We start from the raw sequence: 16676 nt of genomic DNA, 5'->3' as shown, positions 1-16676 counted from the left end.
GTTATATAGGGACAAACCCTGGCATCCTTATTCTGTCCATCTCCCACTTATTTCCTGTGCGAGGATTGAGTGAGATTGGGAGCAATTGGGGGTAGGTTCAGTGTGTGGACAGCTCCGGGTGTATTGTGGGTGCCACTGTAGTGCTAATAATGGATGAGGACTTCAGGATCTGTCATGGTCAGAGAAAGATGAGGTGGGGAGAAGCCTAGTTCCTGCTGAGCTAGTCACAGTCTGACCAGCCTGGGACTGAAGGGCAGCTAGCCCCATGGTGATATGGTAGTGGGGAAAGACTCTGGCGGTGTGAGCTATGGGGGACAGACACCCTGCCGTTTGGTGATGGGGCAGCAGTTGAGACCTCCATGATGTGGTGGGGACAGAGACTGGCTGATGTCCCGTTAGGGAGAACTGTAGCCAGAATGGAATAATGGGGTTGTGACCCCGATGTTGTGATACCCTGGGGAGCAGTAGCTAAGGTGCAGTGTGGTTTTCAGGTAGCACCTGGGGCTTCTGAGACAGAGGTAGGGGAGAGGGGAAGACATGATGGCTCGGACTTTGGTGAAGGGGCTCATGTCACATCAGGCTAATGGCATCACAGGCAGTGGGGCTGGGTGCTTTGGTCAGGTTAAGGGATTACAAAGAATAGCAACAAGGAGGTGGATTAAAGATCTGGAGGGTGCCCCTTGCTCTCCCCTTGGAGGGGAATTAAGGGAAGGAGGTAGGATCTCTAGGTCTCTCTCCCTTTCTGAGTGTGAGAGGGGAGAGATCAGGGGAGGAATTGTGGTGTGGAGGTGGTAAATGGAACATTTTGAGCTGGTTTCTAGCCAGTTCCTGGCAGTAGCAAACAACTGAGAGCCGAGCACATAACTGGGAGCTTGTTGAGGCTTCCACCTCTGAAGCTGGCTACAAAGCCCCGACGGAGTGTTTATGGAGGCGAGACAGTCTCAAGAAAGGGAGGAAATCCAAGGGCTGACTTAGGACACAGAGACTGACTTATTCACAGGGATCTCTGGGTTTTTCCATTGTTGAGATGTGGAATTAGCCATCCCTCCTGAGCATGCTCCAGAGGGTGTTATGCAAACTGGCTGACAGCATCCAAGCCTCTGTTTTGCAGATGAACATTTTAATGGGGCTATTTACTTTATTTTTTCATTTTGGGGGTGAACTTTGTTTCTCTTGAACCTTAGAGACAGCTAACATTGGCTGACTGGAGATGTAATGTAGACAATCTGGTGCAACCTTGCCATGCAGCTCTTCCCGTACGCCTCAGTCCGGCCAGGCAGCATGCTGCCAATCAAAGCCTGGATCCTCTTCTCCATCCTCGGTATGTGAGGAGTTCTCACTGGTTTGCGTCCTGAGATGGAACAATAGAGGAAGCCTGGGTTTTCAAGCTAGCTATTCTGTGGTCAGACATCTGTTAAACAGATGGCACAAAACGTGTGTGTTTGTGGCCTAATAAGAACTCGAAACGGGGTCTCCAGAACTGAAAGGCGAGTGCATTGACTACTCTGACACCTAGTTTAATGCAGTGTTGTTGTAGCCACGTTGGTCCCAGGATATTACAGAGACAAGACGGGTGAGGCAACAGAAGTTGGTCCAATAAAAGATATTGCCTCACTCACCTTGTCCACGTAATTTAACGTCTCTTTGAGATTCCTGATCAGGACTTTGGAGCAACTAAAGAAGTGGCACCCCAGAAATTCTTTCCCAGGCTTTCCACTGGGAGCTCCATCGTGCGGTGAGAACTCCCGTACAGCATGGGAATGATTAGTAAAGCAATTCCCAAAATTTCATCTTTCTCTTTCTATCTGTGAACAGACTGCGGCTTTCTCAGACTTACTCCAAGTTATTTTCTGAATAATTTCTATTAATAATACCTGAGCTGTATCGTGTGTGTGAACAGTTCATTGGCAGCATTTGAAATGCAGCTGTTTTGTTTGGACACCTAGGTCACATGGTATATCTCTGTTCCTTGGTTGGATAAATGTAACTCTCAGAGTTAGGTTTCCTGTGTAAATAGTTGGCCTTATACCTTTCAACGTTCACTTTCCCCCTCTTCCTCACAATGTTAACTAACAGTTTGGTTTCCATGGACATGCCTGCCAGCAGGGGTCAGACTGAGAATAAAGATAGTGGTACTTTTCCAAACTCCACCCATAAAATAAGCTCCTCCCATATGTGTCACCTGTGGATTGCCAAGTGGTTTAAATTAAGGGACTCTTGGGTTTGCCCTTTAAAGATGGGGTGGGGTGTTTTACCCACTTATGGCTGGTGGCTTTTCCGCTTAACTCTGGGGCTGCTATTTTTCCTGTGCATTTTTTTGGGTGGGCACCACGCGTGACGATGCAAAGATGCAAACCCTGCCTCCATGCCCAATGTGATGATGCAAACCGTGCCCCCACACTGCTCTCTAACCCGGCCCCCCCACTTTTTTGGGGTGGCTTTGTTAGACCACTCAGGCTTATTTCTTTGAAATGTTCTGGCTCCAGCAGCTCTGTGGCCTCCAGTGGGCTCATTGAGCATGACTCCCCCTCAGTGGGGCTTGAGCATATCCCTGGGCTCTGTTAGGCTCCTGGGGCCTGACTGCTCCCTAGCTGGGAAGGAAATAAAGGGGTGCTACCTCCCAAATGGTGCTATCTGCACCAAAATGAGACATTGCCTACAGTTAAATCATGCAGCTGTCACCTGCCCTCTCCTTTCTTACACCAGCAATAAAATAGTTAACAGTGGTGACACTTAAACCATTATCACTGGACCTCTGGGTTAACCCCTCACTGAGATGAACGGGGGGGGGGCAGCTCACACCTTTCAGAGCTGTTGTTCCAGGCTCCCTGCAGCCTTATCCCTGCATCCCTGATATTTTGGAGGTTCTCTTCACAACCACAACAGCTAGAGACATTTTCAGATGAAAGCTGAGGGTTTATAGAACGAGACGGTAGGCTCAGAGAGGTGCCAGCTTGGCATATGGGTGTGGACTGGCTGCTTTTGAGCTTTTCTTGCCAGTGAGCCTGACTGTTCACGAGGATAGTCATCAAAAGCAAACACAAAAGGGGCACAGCCGCCATCTAAGAGAGTTTGCTTCAGAATTCAAAGGATTTTTCATGGTTATTTCACTGTTCTTACCCAGCTCTCCTCTGGGATTTGTTCCCCGCTGTCCTGTGTCAATGCTTGGATTTAAGGAGCTCCCAGTAAACAGGGACACAACCTTTACTTTGACCCTGCCCCCATCACAAACCCCCATTGAAATGATGCACGTGTTGCATGAGTCTGACCCAGCCCTATACGATGGTGTGAAGAAACAGGAAGAAATTCCAAAATTCGCTGCACGTGCTGATGGGAATCTTTGTCCCCAGATGAAGGCCAGTGGGTACCCATTGGCCAGACATCTGTCTGACACCACTAGGCAAGGAATTAGTTAACTGGGAGTATAAAAGTGCACAGGCTGAGAAGCTAGAGCCAAGAGCGTATATATGCCCCTTGGGCAAAGAGTGCTCATCTCAGGTTTGCCAGCTGGAATCGGATCAGACCTCCAGCTGCTGTTAGATGATTAGATAGCAGCAGCTGCCAGAATAGCTTTTTTCCATTTCCATCTGGCCAAGAGATTGCAGCTGTTTTTGGGATGCTCACCCCACTACCCTCATCCAGGCCTTTGTTGCTGCAAGATTAGATTCCCACAGTGCATGGAGCTGCACGTTCAGTCCTTTCAGAAGTGGACGCAAATGCGGAGTGCAGCCGCCTGCTTGCTGAGAGCATGTATCTCGTCATGCGCACGACTGCAGGAGCTATGCTACCTGCCCTTTGCCTTCCGGGTGAGTTTGAGGTGCTGGTTTTGAGCCGCTGGGAGGGTGTTCTTCCTGGGGGGGCCCTCCTTTGGCATGTGCTCACATCCCTGTCCCAGTGAGCCTGAATCCCTGTTCCTCAGTCTAGGGGACACTGCAGAGCGCCATCTGTTTCCATCTGTCTTCTGGGAGGGGATGTGCGGTGACAGTGTTTGCAGGGGAATGGGGTACTTTGGATGGGATGAAGATAGCCTGCTGGATTTGCAGCTATTTATGTACTCTGTATTTGTTAATGTCTCGTGAGAGGTGCCCAGAGCAGAGGTTGAATGCATAGATAGAAATAAATAACTATGGGGTCAGGCGCTGGACTGGGACTCAGGAGACCTGGTTTCAGTTCCTGGCTCTGCCACAGACTCCCTGTGTGACCTCGGGCAAGACACTCGTTTTCCCTGTGCCTCAGTTCCCCATCTGTACCATTTGGCTAGTCCAGGGGTCTCAACCCCGTGGGCCACATGTTTATTTTCTGCGGCCTCCCCGCAGCCCCAGCGTTTACCTAGAGTGGCTCCGGCCTGGCGCGCACTGGGGGCAGGGCAGGCTCCCTCCCTGCCTGCCCTGCCCCCGCTCTGCTCCGGGAAGCAGCCGGGACCTGGGGGGGTGGGGCATAGGGGTCGGTGTGTTGCCCTGGCTGTGCCTCCAGGCACCGCCCCCCACAGCTCCCATTGGCCGCAGTTCCTTGTTCCCGGCCAATGGGAGCTGCGGGGAGTGGTGCCTGGAGGCGCAGCCGGGCTAGGCATGGCCTGGAGGAGCCTGCCCTGGCCCCAGTGCACGCTGGGCTGGAGCCCGCCCCCCGAACCCCTCCTGCAGCCGAACCCCCTGCTGCACCCTGTACCCCTGCTGCACCCCGACTCCCTGCCCTGAGCCCCCTGCCGCACCCCTCCTGCACCCAGACCCCATGCTGCACCCTGCACCCCTCCTGCACCCCAACCCCCTGCCCTGAGCCCCCTGTCGCACCCTGCACGCCTCCTGTACCCCCTGGGGCAGGGAGAAGGTGGAGTTGGGGTGGGGATTTCGGGGAAGGGGTTGGAATGGGGGCAGGGAAGAGGTGGGGCAGGGGCAGGGCCTCATGGAAGGGGTGGATTGGGGGCGGGGCGGGGCAGCGGGGGTTGGGTCAGTGATGCAGCCCTCGGGCCAATGTACTAGTTCTCATGTGGCCCTCGTGGTCATTTGAGTTTGAGACCCCTGGGCTAGTCCTTCCTTTCTCTCACCCCGTGGGTGTGTCTGCACTGCAAACGAAGGTGTGTTCTTAACTCAGGTTAGTTAACTCGGGTTAAAATAGCAGCAAAGACCCGGCAGCTCGCATTTAACTCAGGTTAGTAGCTCTATAGGTTTGAACTCAAGCTGCTGATCTGAGTTCGGGGCCGAGTCACTGTGTCTTCATGGCTGTTTTAACCCGAGTTAAGAACACCCACTTCTCTTTGCAGTGTAGACATACCCAGTGTCTGTCTTGTCTCTTTAGATTGTACGCCCTTTGAGGCAGGGACTGCCTCTCCCTCTGTCTGTGTACAGCGCCTAGTACAATGGGGCCCTGAACACAATGGGCCGGGCAGTAATGCAGATGCAAGGGGCTGGGTGATCGGGTTTATTCCATGAAGGGTCTCGCCATGCTGGGCACACCTCATACAGCCCATTTGACCCAGCAGAGGTTAAATGGCTGCTGTGTGCCTTCCAGTTGGAACACACCTACTGGGGGACGGGGCCTGGACACTGCCGTCAGGGGAACGGAGTCTGGTCTCACGTTCCACTTTAATGCATATAAAAGTTTAATAAAAGGTAAATTCTTTCTGCTAATGTTTTTGACTCCCCTGCTTCAGTGAGCAGATTCCTGCAGGAGACTGGGAGCAGGTTGGCGTCCTGCACAACCTGGCACCACGCACAGCTGCTGGGAGGGGCCCATGGGCTCCCAGCTGTTTGTATTTGAGTGTCTTGCTGCCAGGCAGGCAGGAGCTGGTATTTACTCATTGAATTTCACAGCCCTTGACTGGGGATGAGTAAGGACTGGGCAGCAAACGGGCAATGAGCCACAGAAGTTCACAGCTTGCCTGGTGTATGCCAGTGTCTCATGGGTGGCATGTGGTGTGGTGGTGACAACGGGTCTAGTGTGAGTGTTTCTTTTGCTGGGGCCCCTGTTCAGCCCTGGCCCTTGGAGATCCCCCAGGACTGGCGCTGCTGGGACATCTCAGAAGAGGAGGGATTATCCCACACTCCCCTCTTTCTTAATTGATTAACAGTTCTGCAAACATTTGCTGTTCTACAAAGAGGTGAATCCGGTTCCTAGTAATTTACAAATGTGTGACTCTCCTCTGCTTCTCCGCAGAGGCCTTTGTGGGCTAAGCCAATAAATACACAGCTTTTAAAAACAGGGTAAATATAGATTGAGGGTATTTCTCTGGCGTCTCAGGGCAGGGCTGTTCTGGTGTCTTGTTTTAGCTCAAAGAGGCAGTCCCTTCCCTTTCCTCCATGCTTCATTTTTATTAGCATGTCCTCCTGTGTAGAACTTGATACACTTGAAACACCCCACACTAAAAAGCTCATTGTCCCATAAGCCAGTGTCCCCTGTGTGAATTCGGCTCTGAGTCTGCATTCACACTGGTGTAAATCAGGAATAACTCTGCTGACACCAGTAGGATTACTCTGGTGTAAGAGGGATGTGAGGCAAGGCCCTCTGTCTCTAGCTGGAGGGAATAGCATAGGGCCAAATTCTTGCCAGCCTATGTGTTGATGCACAGGGGGTTCCTCCCCAACTTTACACCCCTGCACAGTGGTGAGAGAGAGCAGGGTTATGGCCTCCCCTACTCTCTGCAAAGGCCAGGAGAATGGACAAGGGATGGAGCAGGGCGTATGCTGCACCTGCTGCAGAGCAGTACAGTGTGGGCTATCTGGGAGCTCCTTGGGGCAGTTCTGGCTCCATCAGCCAGAATTCTGCTTAGGGACCCAGGTGCTGCAGAGCCCCCTGAGGCAGAATCTCGCCCTTAGTGATGGTTGAGTTTCAGCTCCAGGGGCCCTCAGCACTCACATTTTCAGAATCCAGCAGGGTGTTTGTCTGGGGTGTTTGTGGGCGCCCGCCACCACCGCATCTAGAACCCAAAGCCTGTGTCGGGCACCCCTCACTGCAGTGCCTAGGGCTCAGGGCCTGCGTCAGGCACCCCTCAGTGCAGTGCCTAGGGCTCGGGCCCCGCACCGAGCACCCCTCACTGCAGTGCCTAGAGCTCGGGGCCTGTGTCAGGAACCCTCAAATGCCTGCTTCCCATCGGAGAGCTCCCTGCCCCGCAGTTAGTGGCCAGCCAACACGAGGCTGCTGCTTTTTGGGAGCTGTAGGCAAGGCAGCTTCCTTCCCACACCCCATCCACCCACACTCTGCCAGCTCAGCTTCCTGCTGTTATCTTTCACCCGCCCAGCGGCCTTCCTCTCTGATCCCCAGCCGCCTCTCCGGCTTCTCTTCTCCATAGCTCCCTGATGCTCCCTGCCTCGCCCACTGAAGCCCCCCACCCAGCTCTCGCTCCATCCTTCACCCCACCATGCACCTGCATGCTAGTCAGCCTGGACCTCAGGATTGTTGGCGGGAGGGGGGTGTCTCCCACTCCTGAATAGAGTGTCCTCTGCTGTGCTGCTTTCCCCTTCCCCTACGCTCAGTGCCCCATTGTCCCCTTGCCACAACCCTCAACCCCCCTCCATCCTTCAATGGCCAAAATCCTCCCCTTTCCATTCCTGAATGTAACCCACAAGCCTCCAGGAATGGGAGTGGGGTTAAAGCTCTCAAGAGCAGGGATCTAACCAGGTGTCCTGGATCTAAGTCTCCTCTTCCCCTCCCCGGCCCTCAGCCATCTTCGCTGAGCTGTGCAGAACGGGGAAGGAGAGCTCGACCTGAATGGTGGGTGGCCTTCAGGCCATACAGGCTGCTTTGTTCCTGAGGTCCCAGGGGCCGAGTACTTTCAGAACAGTGATTATTAACAGAGCGTCTAATCATCAAGGTAGTGGACTAATAAAATGACGCCTGCAGTAGGTGAAGTCCTAACCCCATGGAAGTCCATGGGAATGCTGCCATGGACTTCAGCAGGGGCAGGATTTTGCCCAGTTTGTCCTCAGTTTTACTTCTTCATGGGATGCCAGCAGCTGGGAGCCTTCAGATACCCGCCAAGCCAAGGGGTTTCTCTTGGTTTTTCTGTCCTCCTCGGTCTCTCTGTGCTTTCTCTCTCTCAATGTGCATTGTATTCCCCCCCCCCCCCCGGGTTGTCCTCTCCCTGTGTCAGGTCAATGGGTGAGTTGTATAGTGAAGGCATTTTTCAAGGTGTTGATAAAATACCAAGTAACTGTCACATGCCTCATTGCTCGCCAGTGAGTGGAGTTTCTGAAACTCTAGCCAGGCTGGGGAAATACTTACGAGCCTCAAGAATGCAACTTGGCCTGGAAAGAAGAGAAACAGCTTGAACTCCAAACCACCAGGAGCAGTTTGTCCTGACAGTAAAATAACAGGAGGTTGATTTTCAGCAATGCAGGAAAGCAGCAATCGCCTGTGTTGTGTCTGCCAGGCTGGTTTGGTTGCTGGTTTTGAAACGGCTGCTCTGGGGCAAAGCCATTATGACACAGCGAGGACATTGCATTGGCTATTTGGGGGATTCTTTAAGCCGGTTCAGACTGGGACTGTCTTGTGACTATCTGGGTGGGTGGGATCTGCAGGAATATGGCCACCTTTGGAGAATTGTCCTACAAGGCAAACTTGTTTGCTGCCCGATTTTGCGGCAGAGAGATGACACTGTCGCTCTGGAAGCTAATGACATCACATTGTAATCCAAGTTGGAACATATCCAGAAGTTGTTGTGGGGCAGTAAAATCGACCTGGAAAATCCAGGTCAGTCCCATAAAATTTGGAATGGAGGGGCAACTCCGGAGAGCTCAGGTATACCCAGTGCTGAGGCCAGCAGAGCTAGGCCCCATCGCCTCAGTGAACATTCGAATGAGACAAGAAGGGTGATGAGTTAAGGACTGTTTGGAGCTAGATGCCAAGGGAGGGTCTGGAATCGACTTCAGTTGAGATCTTCAAGGCTAGACAAAACATCCGGCATAGGATAATGAGATCCATCCTCTCAGTCACTGGGGGCTGGACTGGCGGAGCCAGCGTGAGAGCCCTCAGTACTTCCTTTGGTTTGTTATTTGACTTTCTGTTGTTTGTTACACCCTTTTTGACGCCTGAAAAGCACTTTACTTTTCCCAACCACTTCCTCCCTTCTCTCTGGGGCCAAGATGTTGGTTTCTCCCTGTGTTGTTAAGGGAACTGAAACAAGCATGTCTTTGGAGTTTTGTTGGTGTCCCAGTATCATTGTGCACCCCCAGCGCTATTGTGTAACAACTGCTGCAGAGCCAGCAGGGGGAGCACAATGGTTTTGTCCCTCAGCTTGCCCCCAGCCAATAGAATAATAGGGTGCAATGACCCCTCTGGTGCTCTAGGGCCCTGATCTCTACTCCAGTCCTACCCCAACGGAATTCCATTTTAAGTAACACAATGATGAATCAAGCCCTTGCAACCTATCAGCATCATTTGAGGGCAAAAGGGAGTGAGCGTTTTTATCCCCATTGTACCAATGGGCAAACTGAGGCACAGAAAGGTGACTAGATGTGCCCAATGTTGCCCAGCCGGGAAAAGAACCCAGGCATCCTGACTCCCAGTTCTATGCACTGGACCCTCTGCCTCTCAAATGTTCACTGCTGAGACTGGAGCAGAGTTTGTTATTTTTTAAACAGTGTTGCCTGATCCACACTGGTCAATATTTATACAGTGGTAGCTGGAAATGTTTGTAAACTGTGTTTAAAACAAAACACTGCACCATTCTGCTAAGGTAATTTTCATTCCCAGTTTAGACGAAGACTCAGAATTCACAGAGAAAGCAGCATTTGTCACCAAACAAACTGCGATGCTGTAATTTTAAAATGACACTTAGCATTTCTGAGCTAATCCAGGGGGTGATCAGGTTGCTGAAGACTGATGGGTCCCATACATCCCTAGCAGGGTTTACCATCAGCTATATTATTGTATTTGCTATAGCTCCCTTCAAGGCAAAGGATCCTAGGGACCTGGTGACTTCTCTATCGCTTGAAGTCTTTCAAGATTAGATAGGCTCCAGCTCAAACAGAAGTTATGGGCTTGATGCAAACATTACTGGGTGAGGTTCTCTGGCCTGCGTTATGCAGGAGGTCAGACTAGATTATCCTAGGAGTCTCTTCTAGCATTGAAAAATCTATAAATCCCCAAGGATGTCTTCAAACCTAAATTGACATATGTCTTTTATACAAGCATCATTTCATCCACCAACAACATGCAGCCACCTCTGGGGTGGAATACAGCAACTGGGAAAGAAAGTAAAGGATATTGCAATGAACCTACTTGGTCTGCAGCAGAAGGCTCCATAATCCCCAGAGTACAGGCAAGGAAAGAGCTACCTGAGGTCAGAGGGGACCAGGCTCCGAGGCAAGCTGGAAGCTGGGTGAGAACAGAAGCAGCAGGCCCTGAACACCAGCCTGGTAGCACCTCAGGCAGCTGGGCAGGTGGGATGGGAAGGCTGAGAGCTGGACAGAAACTCCCCTGTACCTGGCCAGCAGCCAGAGCAGGAGGTTAGAGTTAGAGGGCAGCAGCCTAAAGGCAGAGGGACAGTGTGAGGGGTCTCAGAGACTCCTAGTACCCTCACACTTGATTGCCCCTAGGGGCTGAGTTGAGAACTGCTGGTTTATCTTTGGTAGCTTTGAGCTTTCTGCCCAGGAGATTTCCACCTTGGGTTTCTAGCAAAGTGACCTCTGTGGCTCACTGGGAGCATCCACACAGTGAGCAGTAACCCACAGCGGTGAGTCTACAGACTCCAGCCTTGGGGGCTCTGCAACAGTGCTAAAAACAGCAGTGTATACATTCAGGCAGGCTCTGAAGCCTCGGGATGGGGGGTAGGCTAGAGCAGTGGTTCTCTTTTGTACTGGTGACCCCTTTCATATAGCAAGCCCCTGAGTCCAACCCCCCATATAAATTAAAAAACACCTTTTAATATATTTAACATAATTATAAATCCTGGAGGCAAAGCAGGGTTTTGGGTGGAAGCTGACAGCTCGCAACCCCCCCATGTAATAACCTCCTGACCCCCTGAGGGGTCTCGACCCCTAGTTTGAGAACCCCTGGGCTAGAACCTGGCAAGGCGAGCACTTGGAATGCGCATGTCTCTGAGCTTGAACACAGAGCGGGTTCCCAGACATGTAGAGGGGAATGGGGCAGCACACCACTCCCGATGACACCTGGCACTGTGGCCAGGTGCTCTGTTGTATCCAATTGAAATTGCAGGGGGGTTAGGGAGGCAGAAAGTAGTGTCCCAGAATTTGGCCGGGACTCTTGGACTAATACCCCAGCCCTCACCACAGAGTGCAGTGAGGCTTTCAATAAGCGTTGAAGACCTTGGTTTTATGTCTCAGTTGTAAAATGTGGTGCAGGTCCAGCCAGAGAGCTCTCGCATCTAGTGGGTGGGAGAGAAGTCCTTCTTAACCATTCAGCATTGCAGGTTTCCTCCTGGCTGTTAAACCATTGTTAGGCCTGGCAGGAAAGGGATGTTCACAGTCGCTCCTGTTGGGTTTCTGGGCTGCAGTGATATCACTTTTCAACAGGATGGCCACTGCAATGTCCAGGAGACAATCCCCTCCATGTTAGAATCATAGAATCACATTGCACTTGAAGAAGAGGCTTCCCCTAGAGAATCCATCCTAGATATTACACTGAGCTCTGCACACGGTGTTCAAAAGCAACTCGTGGTTGGGTGCCCAACCTGAGTCACCTTAAAGCCTCTTGAGTTTCTGAAAGGGCTGAGTGCTTACCCTCCAAAACACAGGCCCATTTAAGGCATCTCCAGTTGGACCTCCCCAAAAACAAGGCACCTCAAATACCTTGTGCAAATGACAGGTTTCAGAGGAACAGCCGTGTTAGTCTGTATTCGCAAAAAGAAAAGGAGTACTTGTGGCACCTTAGAGACTAACCAATTTATTTGAGCATGAGCTTTCGTAGCTCACGAAAGCTCATGCTCAAATAAATTGGTTAGTCTCTAAGGTGCCACAAGTACTCCTTTTCTTCTTGTGCAAATGGTGGCCTGGAAGTAGAGCAAGTGCTGCATGGTGACCCATGCAGTGCAGAAGCTACACCGTGCCCTTGGGAGTCAACAGCGGCGATCAAACCTGGGACCACTGGATCTAACGCCAAGATCCTCCACTGCCAGAGCTGGGTCTGTTCGCAAAGGCTATAGCAGGCTTATCAATCGCTATCTGTAGCCCACCCACCATTAGAGGAGGACAGGACCAAAGGAAATCAGTAAAGCTCCAATACGGAGCTCATTGTTGCATCTCAGTGCTATCATTTAAGGGGGTCTCCGTAGCTGCAGACACAAGATCTGAAATGCCAAATGTTATTCAAAGCCTCACAGACGTCCCTTTCACAGCTTATTCCTGGTGACAGGAGCTTCTGACCTTGCCAATGTACAGATTGTTGAGATGAACAATAGAGCTGGAGTTTTTCTTGATGGAAGGAGTAACCTATCAACAAGGGTGTCTCAGAACCCACAGCTAGGTTAGCATTCCAGGGGCCCTTGTCATGGCGAGGTCGGTCTGCCCCACTGGGATGCTTTATGTTTGCAAATGCAGCTGCATTGAGTGCTCTGGGCTGTCTCTTGATGCCTTGATTAGGGGACCAGAGATGCTGATGCCCACGCACAAAAGGATCAAAGTAAACCTTTGTGCTGACAGATTGAGAGTGTGGTTGTCACCAACAGGGGCCTGGCCTGAGACTCTTTCAGGGCACACTCTTTCCAGGTGCCAAAGGGTGGTGTCCAAAGTGTACTATTTTGCATGGCAGATCCAAGGTGAATCCTGCACAATGAGAGTGTATGGTCATGGGGACACAACAAGAGAGAGAAGCTTGGGGACAGGAGTCTCGAATCAGACAGGGATAGCAGGGAGCAAACAGAACAGGGCTTTGTGAGAAGTAGCAGAGGCAGGAAAGACCATGTGAGACCAGAGGGTGGGGAGACAGCATCTGCGATCCTCCATGAAAGGCAGGTGAGTTGTGAGCATCACTATCATTCCAGCAGGTCTTGGAAGATAGGGAGGTTTTGAACATTGGTAGGCTTGCCGTGGTGGAGCAGAGGCAGGACCATGGTCAGGGGGTCCAGTCTCATTGTTCTTTATCCTCCTGTCTCCTGGGGCGAGTTTTTCAGTAGTGGCTTCGGAGGTAGTAACATCTGGAGCTGCCCTGATGTACACCTGAAGATGGGAGCGTTTGCCTGGTGACCCATGACTTCTGAAGAACTCCTGCATCCCCAATGTCCTCTCCTGTACTGACTGTTAGTTTCCTCCACCTTCAAAGTAGAACGTGGCTGTTTCTGTTTCCCAGCAGAGTCCCTGATGAATATCCCCCACACCTTTGTGTTTGCAGGTTGCCTATGGGACCACAGAGAATAGCCCTGTCACCTTCATGGGATTCCCACAGGACAACATCTCCCAGAGAACTGAGACGGTGGGGTGCATCTTCCCCCACACAGAGGTGAACTTGATCTTCCCCACCTACCCTGCTGCCCCAGCTTTACAGTCCACAGCAGAGCACCGCTGCTGTTGCCCTTCCTCAGTCCTTGAGCTGCAGCCAGCATGGGGCTTGCACTGTGCTTGAAGAGCCTGTCTCTCTTGTGTTGCAGGCAAAGATTGAGGATCCTGAAACCGGGGAGATTGCCGCTCTGAACAGCCCTGGGGAACTCCAGATTCGAGGCTACTGCGTCATGCTGGGGTACTGGGAAGACCCTGTCAAAACCAATGAAGTGATCGCTGATGACAGATGGTACAAGACTGGGTGAGTTTGGGAACTACCTAGAATCCACTCTTTCCCCTTTTACTTCTGTTCTGGAGGGAGGGCGCAGGTGTCTGGCATTGGATGGGAATGGATATGTCCGAGTGGGAAGCATTAACTTCTAGTAACAGGCCAGAATCAGCTCTACTGGCAGCATGGCCAAATCCATGAACTTCAGTGGAGTCGGACCAGTTTACACCTGGGCAGAATTTGGTCCATAGCATTTAGTACAAACCACTACTGGAGACAGGACACTGCGCTAGATGTGTCTTTGCACTGTTCCCATGAAATAACCAGATGCAGATGCATATGTGGGTGGGGAACATAGAGAAAGGGAGGGGAATGGAAGCAATTCTAGTTTAGATTGAATTCTGATGCAGGTTCCTGGACGTTAGAGTTATTGGGAATCCTTTGATCCCTGCATGAGAGTCTCCTCTTGGGGTTGCAGAAACAGTGATGCATCTTCTATGGACTGGATAGTGGAAAGTCTAACCTCCTGGTGGTCAGGATTAAGAGCTCTAGGCTCTGAATATGCCAGTGGGAAGACTTCCTCTGGGCTGATTGGATGGATGAGCCATTCTCCAGTCAGCTGGGAGATCTGGACTAAGGGCTATGAAGTTGACTCAGGTGTTGTTTCAGGGACATTGCTGTCCTGGACAAGTATGGCTACTGCAAAATTGTAGGTCGTTGCAAGGACATGATTATCCGTGGAGGGGAAAACATTTACCCAGCAGAACTCGAGCAGTTTCTACACACCCACCCCAAGATTGAGGAGGTGCAGGTGAGTAGGATGGATAGGCATGGTGGGGTGGGGGTAACAGGCATGCTGCCATCCAGGACATTTGTCAGGAGGAGCCTGTTTGCTTTCATCCATGCTCAGCTTTTCACCTAGCTGGCGATCTGATATACAGAGGAAGGATGACTTTGGGCTTAAAATCCAAGAGTGAGAGTAGAACTCCTGGGTTTTGTTCCTCTCTTTGTCACAGACTCATTGGAAGCTTGGGCAAAATCCCTGCGCTCCAATTTCGTGTCTGCCAAGCAGGAGATAACTCTTCCTTTCCTCATTTCTAAACTCACAGCCACCTGGAAAGTGCTGTGAAATCCACCAAGGGAAGGCCTTATGGAAGGGCACATTATCATTAACCACAAATTATGAACCAAGAAATCAGAATGAACTCTCTCCCTGTGCTGAGTCACTGCGGAGAGGAGTTGCACTGAGGGTTCCATTGTCCATCCAGTAAGAAGCTGTGGCCAGCTGCTCCAAATCTGCTGGGAACATCCTCCAGTTCCCATGACAAACCACACCTGGGTGTGCTGACTGCACGACCGGCTGTTGTTTAACCCATAAATAATCCAGTTCTTTAATTACTGCTGTGTTTGCTCCAGCATCTCAGTGCAATAACCCCAGTATGGAAGAGCTTCACTTTCCGGGGCTTTGGGTCACTGCCTTGGGAGTCAGCACGATCTCTGTGTGTCTGGAATTTCAGGATGTTGGCTTGGGATGGTGAACGGTGGGAGAGGAGACAGGGAAATTGTGCAGCCAAACTCGAGGGGAATCGCTTAGGGGAAATCCAGCTCCTACGTGGAATGATCTGACCTTCCTAGCTCGGTACAGAGTAGGCCTGTAAGCTCAGCCATGATAGGGTTTTGCTGGGGATTGTGTACGGGGATGGGGAACCGAGCTTACAATATTAATAAGCTTTGCCCTTCTGTAACCCCTTTTATCTGCGGCTCTCAAAGCACTCCAGTTAATTAAGCTTCACAGCTCTCCCTCTGAAGCAGGGACTACATTTTACACATGGGGAAATGGAGGTACAGAGAAGGTTGCCCAAGGCCTGGGAATAGAACCCAGGAGGCCTTGCTCTCAGTCCGCTATTCTAATGACTGGAGCACAGTGCCTCAGCCAGGAAAACAAAATGAGGGCCGAGGGTGGGGACAGAGCACTGACCCGAGGAAGGGATAAGGAGCTTCCATTAGGGAAGGGAAGGGGCCAGATGACTCTTGGGAGAAGATCACTTCCTAGGACTGATGTTCTCCCTCCCTCCCTCCCAACAAGGTGATTGGCGTGAAGGACCAGCGAATGGGAGAAGAGATTTGTGCCTGCATCAGAGTGAAGGCTGGGCAGGAGTGCACGGCGGAGGAAATTAAAGCCTTCTGCAAAGGGAAGGTAGGAACTCCCCATCCATTCCCATGCCGTGCCCACGTTTGCTTTGCTTTTCTCAGGAACTCAGCGTATTAAGGGTCCGATCCCCAGTTGGAGTAAATCGCCACAGCTCCTTGGAAGTCAGCGAAGTCCTCTACACCCACTGGGCATCAGGCCTGAAACTGGTCCCACGTATTCCTGACATGAGCAGTGACTGCCATAACGCTGCCCTTTGTAACCAGGGGTGACAGACGATGCCCTGTCCGTTATTACTTGCAGGCTGTAGCTGTCGGCTCTCTCTTTTCAGATCTCTCACTTCAAGATCCCTCGGTACATAGTGTTCATGGAGAAATATCCACTCACCGTCTCAGGGAAGGTAAGATTGACCTCATGGGCTGGGGTGCTGGGGCGCTGGGGACTAGCTCCCCCTGGCTGTCTCTCCTCTGACTCTGTCCTCTGTGCTCTAACTACAGATTCAGAAATACAAGTTGAGAGAGCAGATGGAAAAGCAACTTCTGTTCTGAACACAAAGGTGGAGGATCCAAAGAGAAGCACGAATGGACCTGCCTCAGCCAGTCTGGTGTGTCTCCATCCATACCAAGCCAAGAACAGCAGCTGGGAGCTGGTTCCCTGCCCCCACCACCCCGTTATACCGCTGGCTACCTGAAGTCAGCCTGGTGATGCTGTCAATTAAAACAAAGAAAACCTTTCTTTTTCCAACTGAGATCTTTTCATAAAGACTCAGAACAGTGGGGGGGAAGAAGGATGGAGGGTAGACCAAAGGAGGGGGCATCCAGACGACCAGGTTCTACTTCTGACTGCCAATCCTTTGATACGGCCTCTGCAGGTC

General features: G+C 51.5%; 1 protein-coding gene across 2 annotated transcripts in view; it reads left to right on the top strand.

Moving 5' to 3' along the window:
• ACSF2 (acyl-CoA synthetase family member 2) overlaps positions 1 to 16546 on the top strand; it is a 58921-nt gene extending 42375 nt beyond the window's left edge. For both annotated transcript variants that reach the window (XM_048817965.2, XM_048817964.2), the window contains exons 11-16: positions 13279 to 13386; positions 13535 to 13686; positions 14323 to 14464; positions 15740 to 15850; positions 16134 to 16202; positions 16300 to 16546. In XM_048817965.2, coding sequence (XP_048673922.1) covers positions 13279 to 13386; positions 13535 to 13686; positions 14323 to 14464; positions 15740 to 15850; positions 16134 to 16202; positions 16300 to 16350 — 633 coding nt within the window. In that variant the 3' untranslated portion in view covers positions 16351 to 16546. The remainder of the gene's footprint in view (positions 1 to 13278; positions 13387 to 13534; positions 13687 to 14322; positions 14465 to 15739; positions 15851 to 16133; positions 16203 to 16299) is intronic.
• The last annotated feature ends 130 nt before the right edge of the window (positions 16547 to 16676 follow it).

This window comes from Caretta caretta, chromosome 14 (genome assembly GCF_965140235.1).
Source record: "Caretta caretta isolate rCarCar2 chromosome 14, rCarCar1.hap1, whole genome shotgun sequence".
In the NCBI taxonomy this organism is placed as follows: Eukaryota; Metazoa; Chordata; order Testudines; family Cheloniidae; genus Caretta; species Caretta caretta.
Note: the sequence above shows the minus strand (reverse complement) of the source record. Positions and strands in the feature narration are given on the sequence as shown.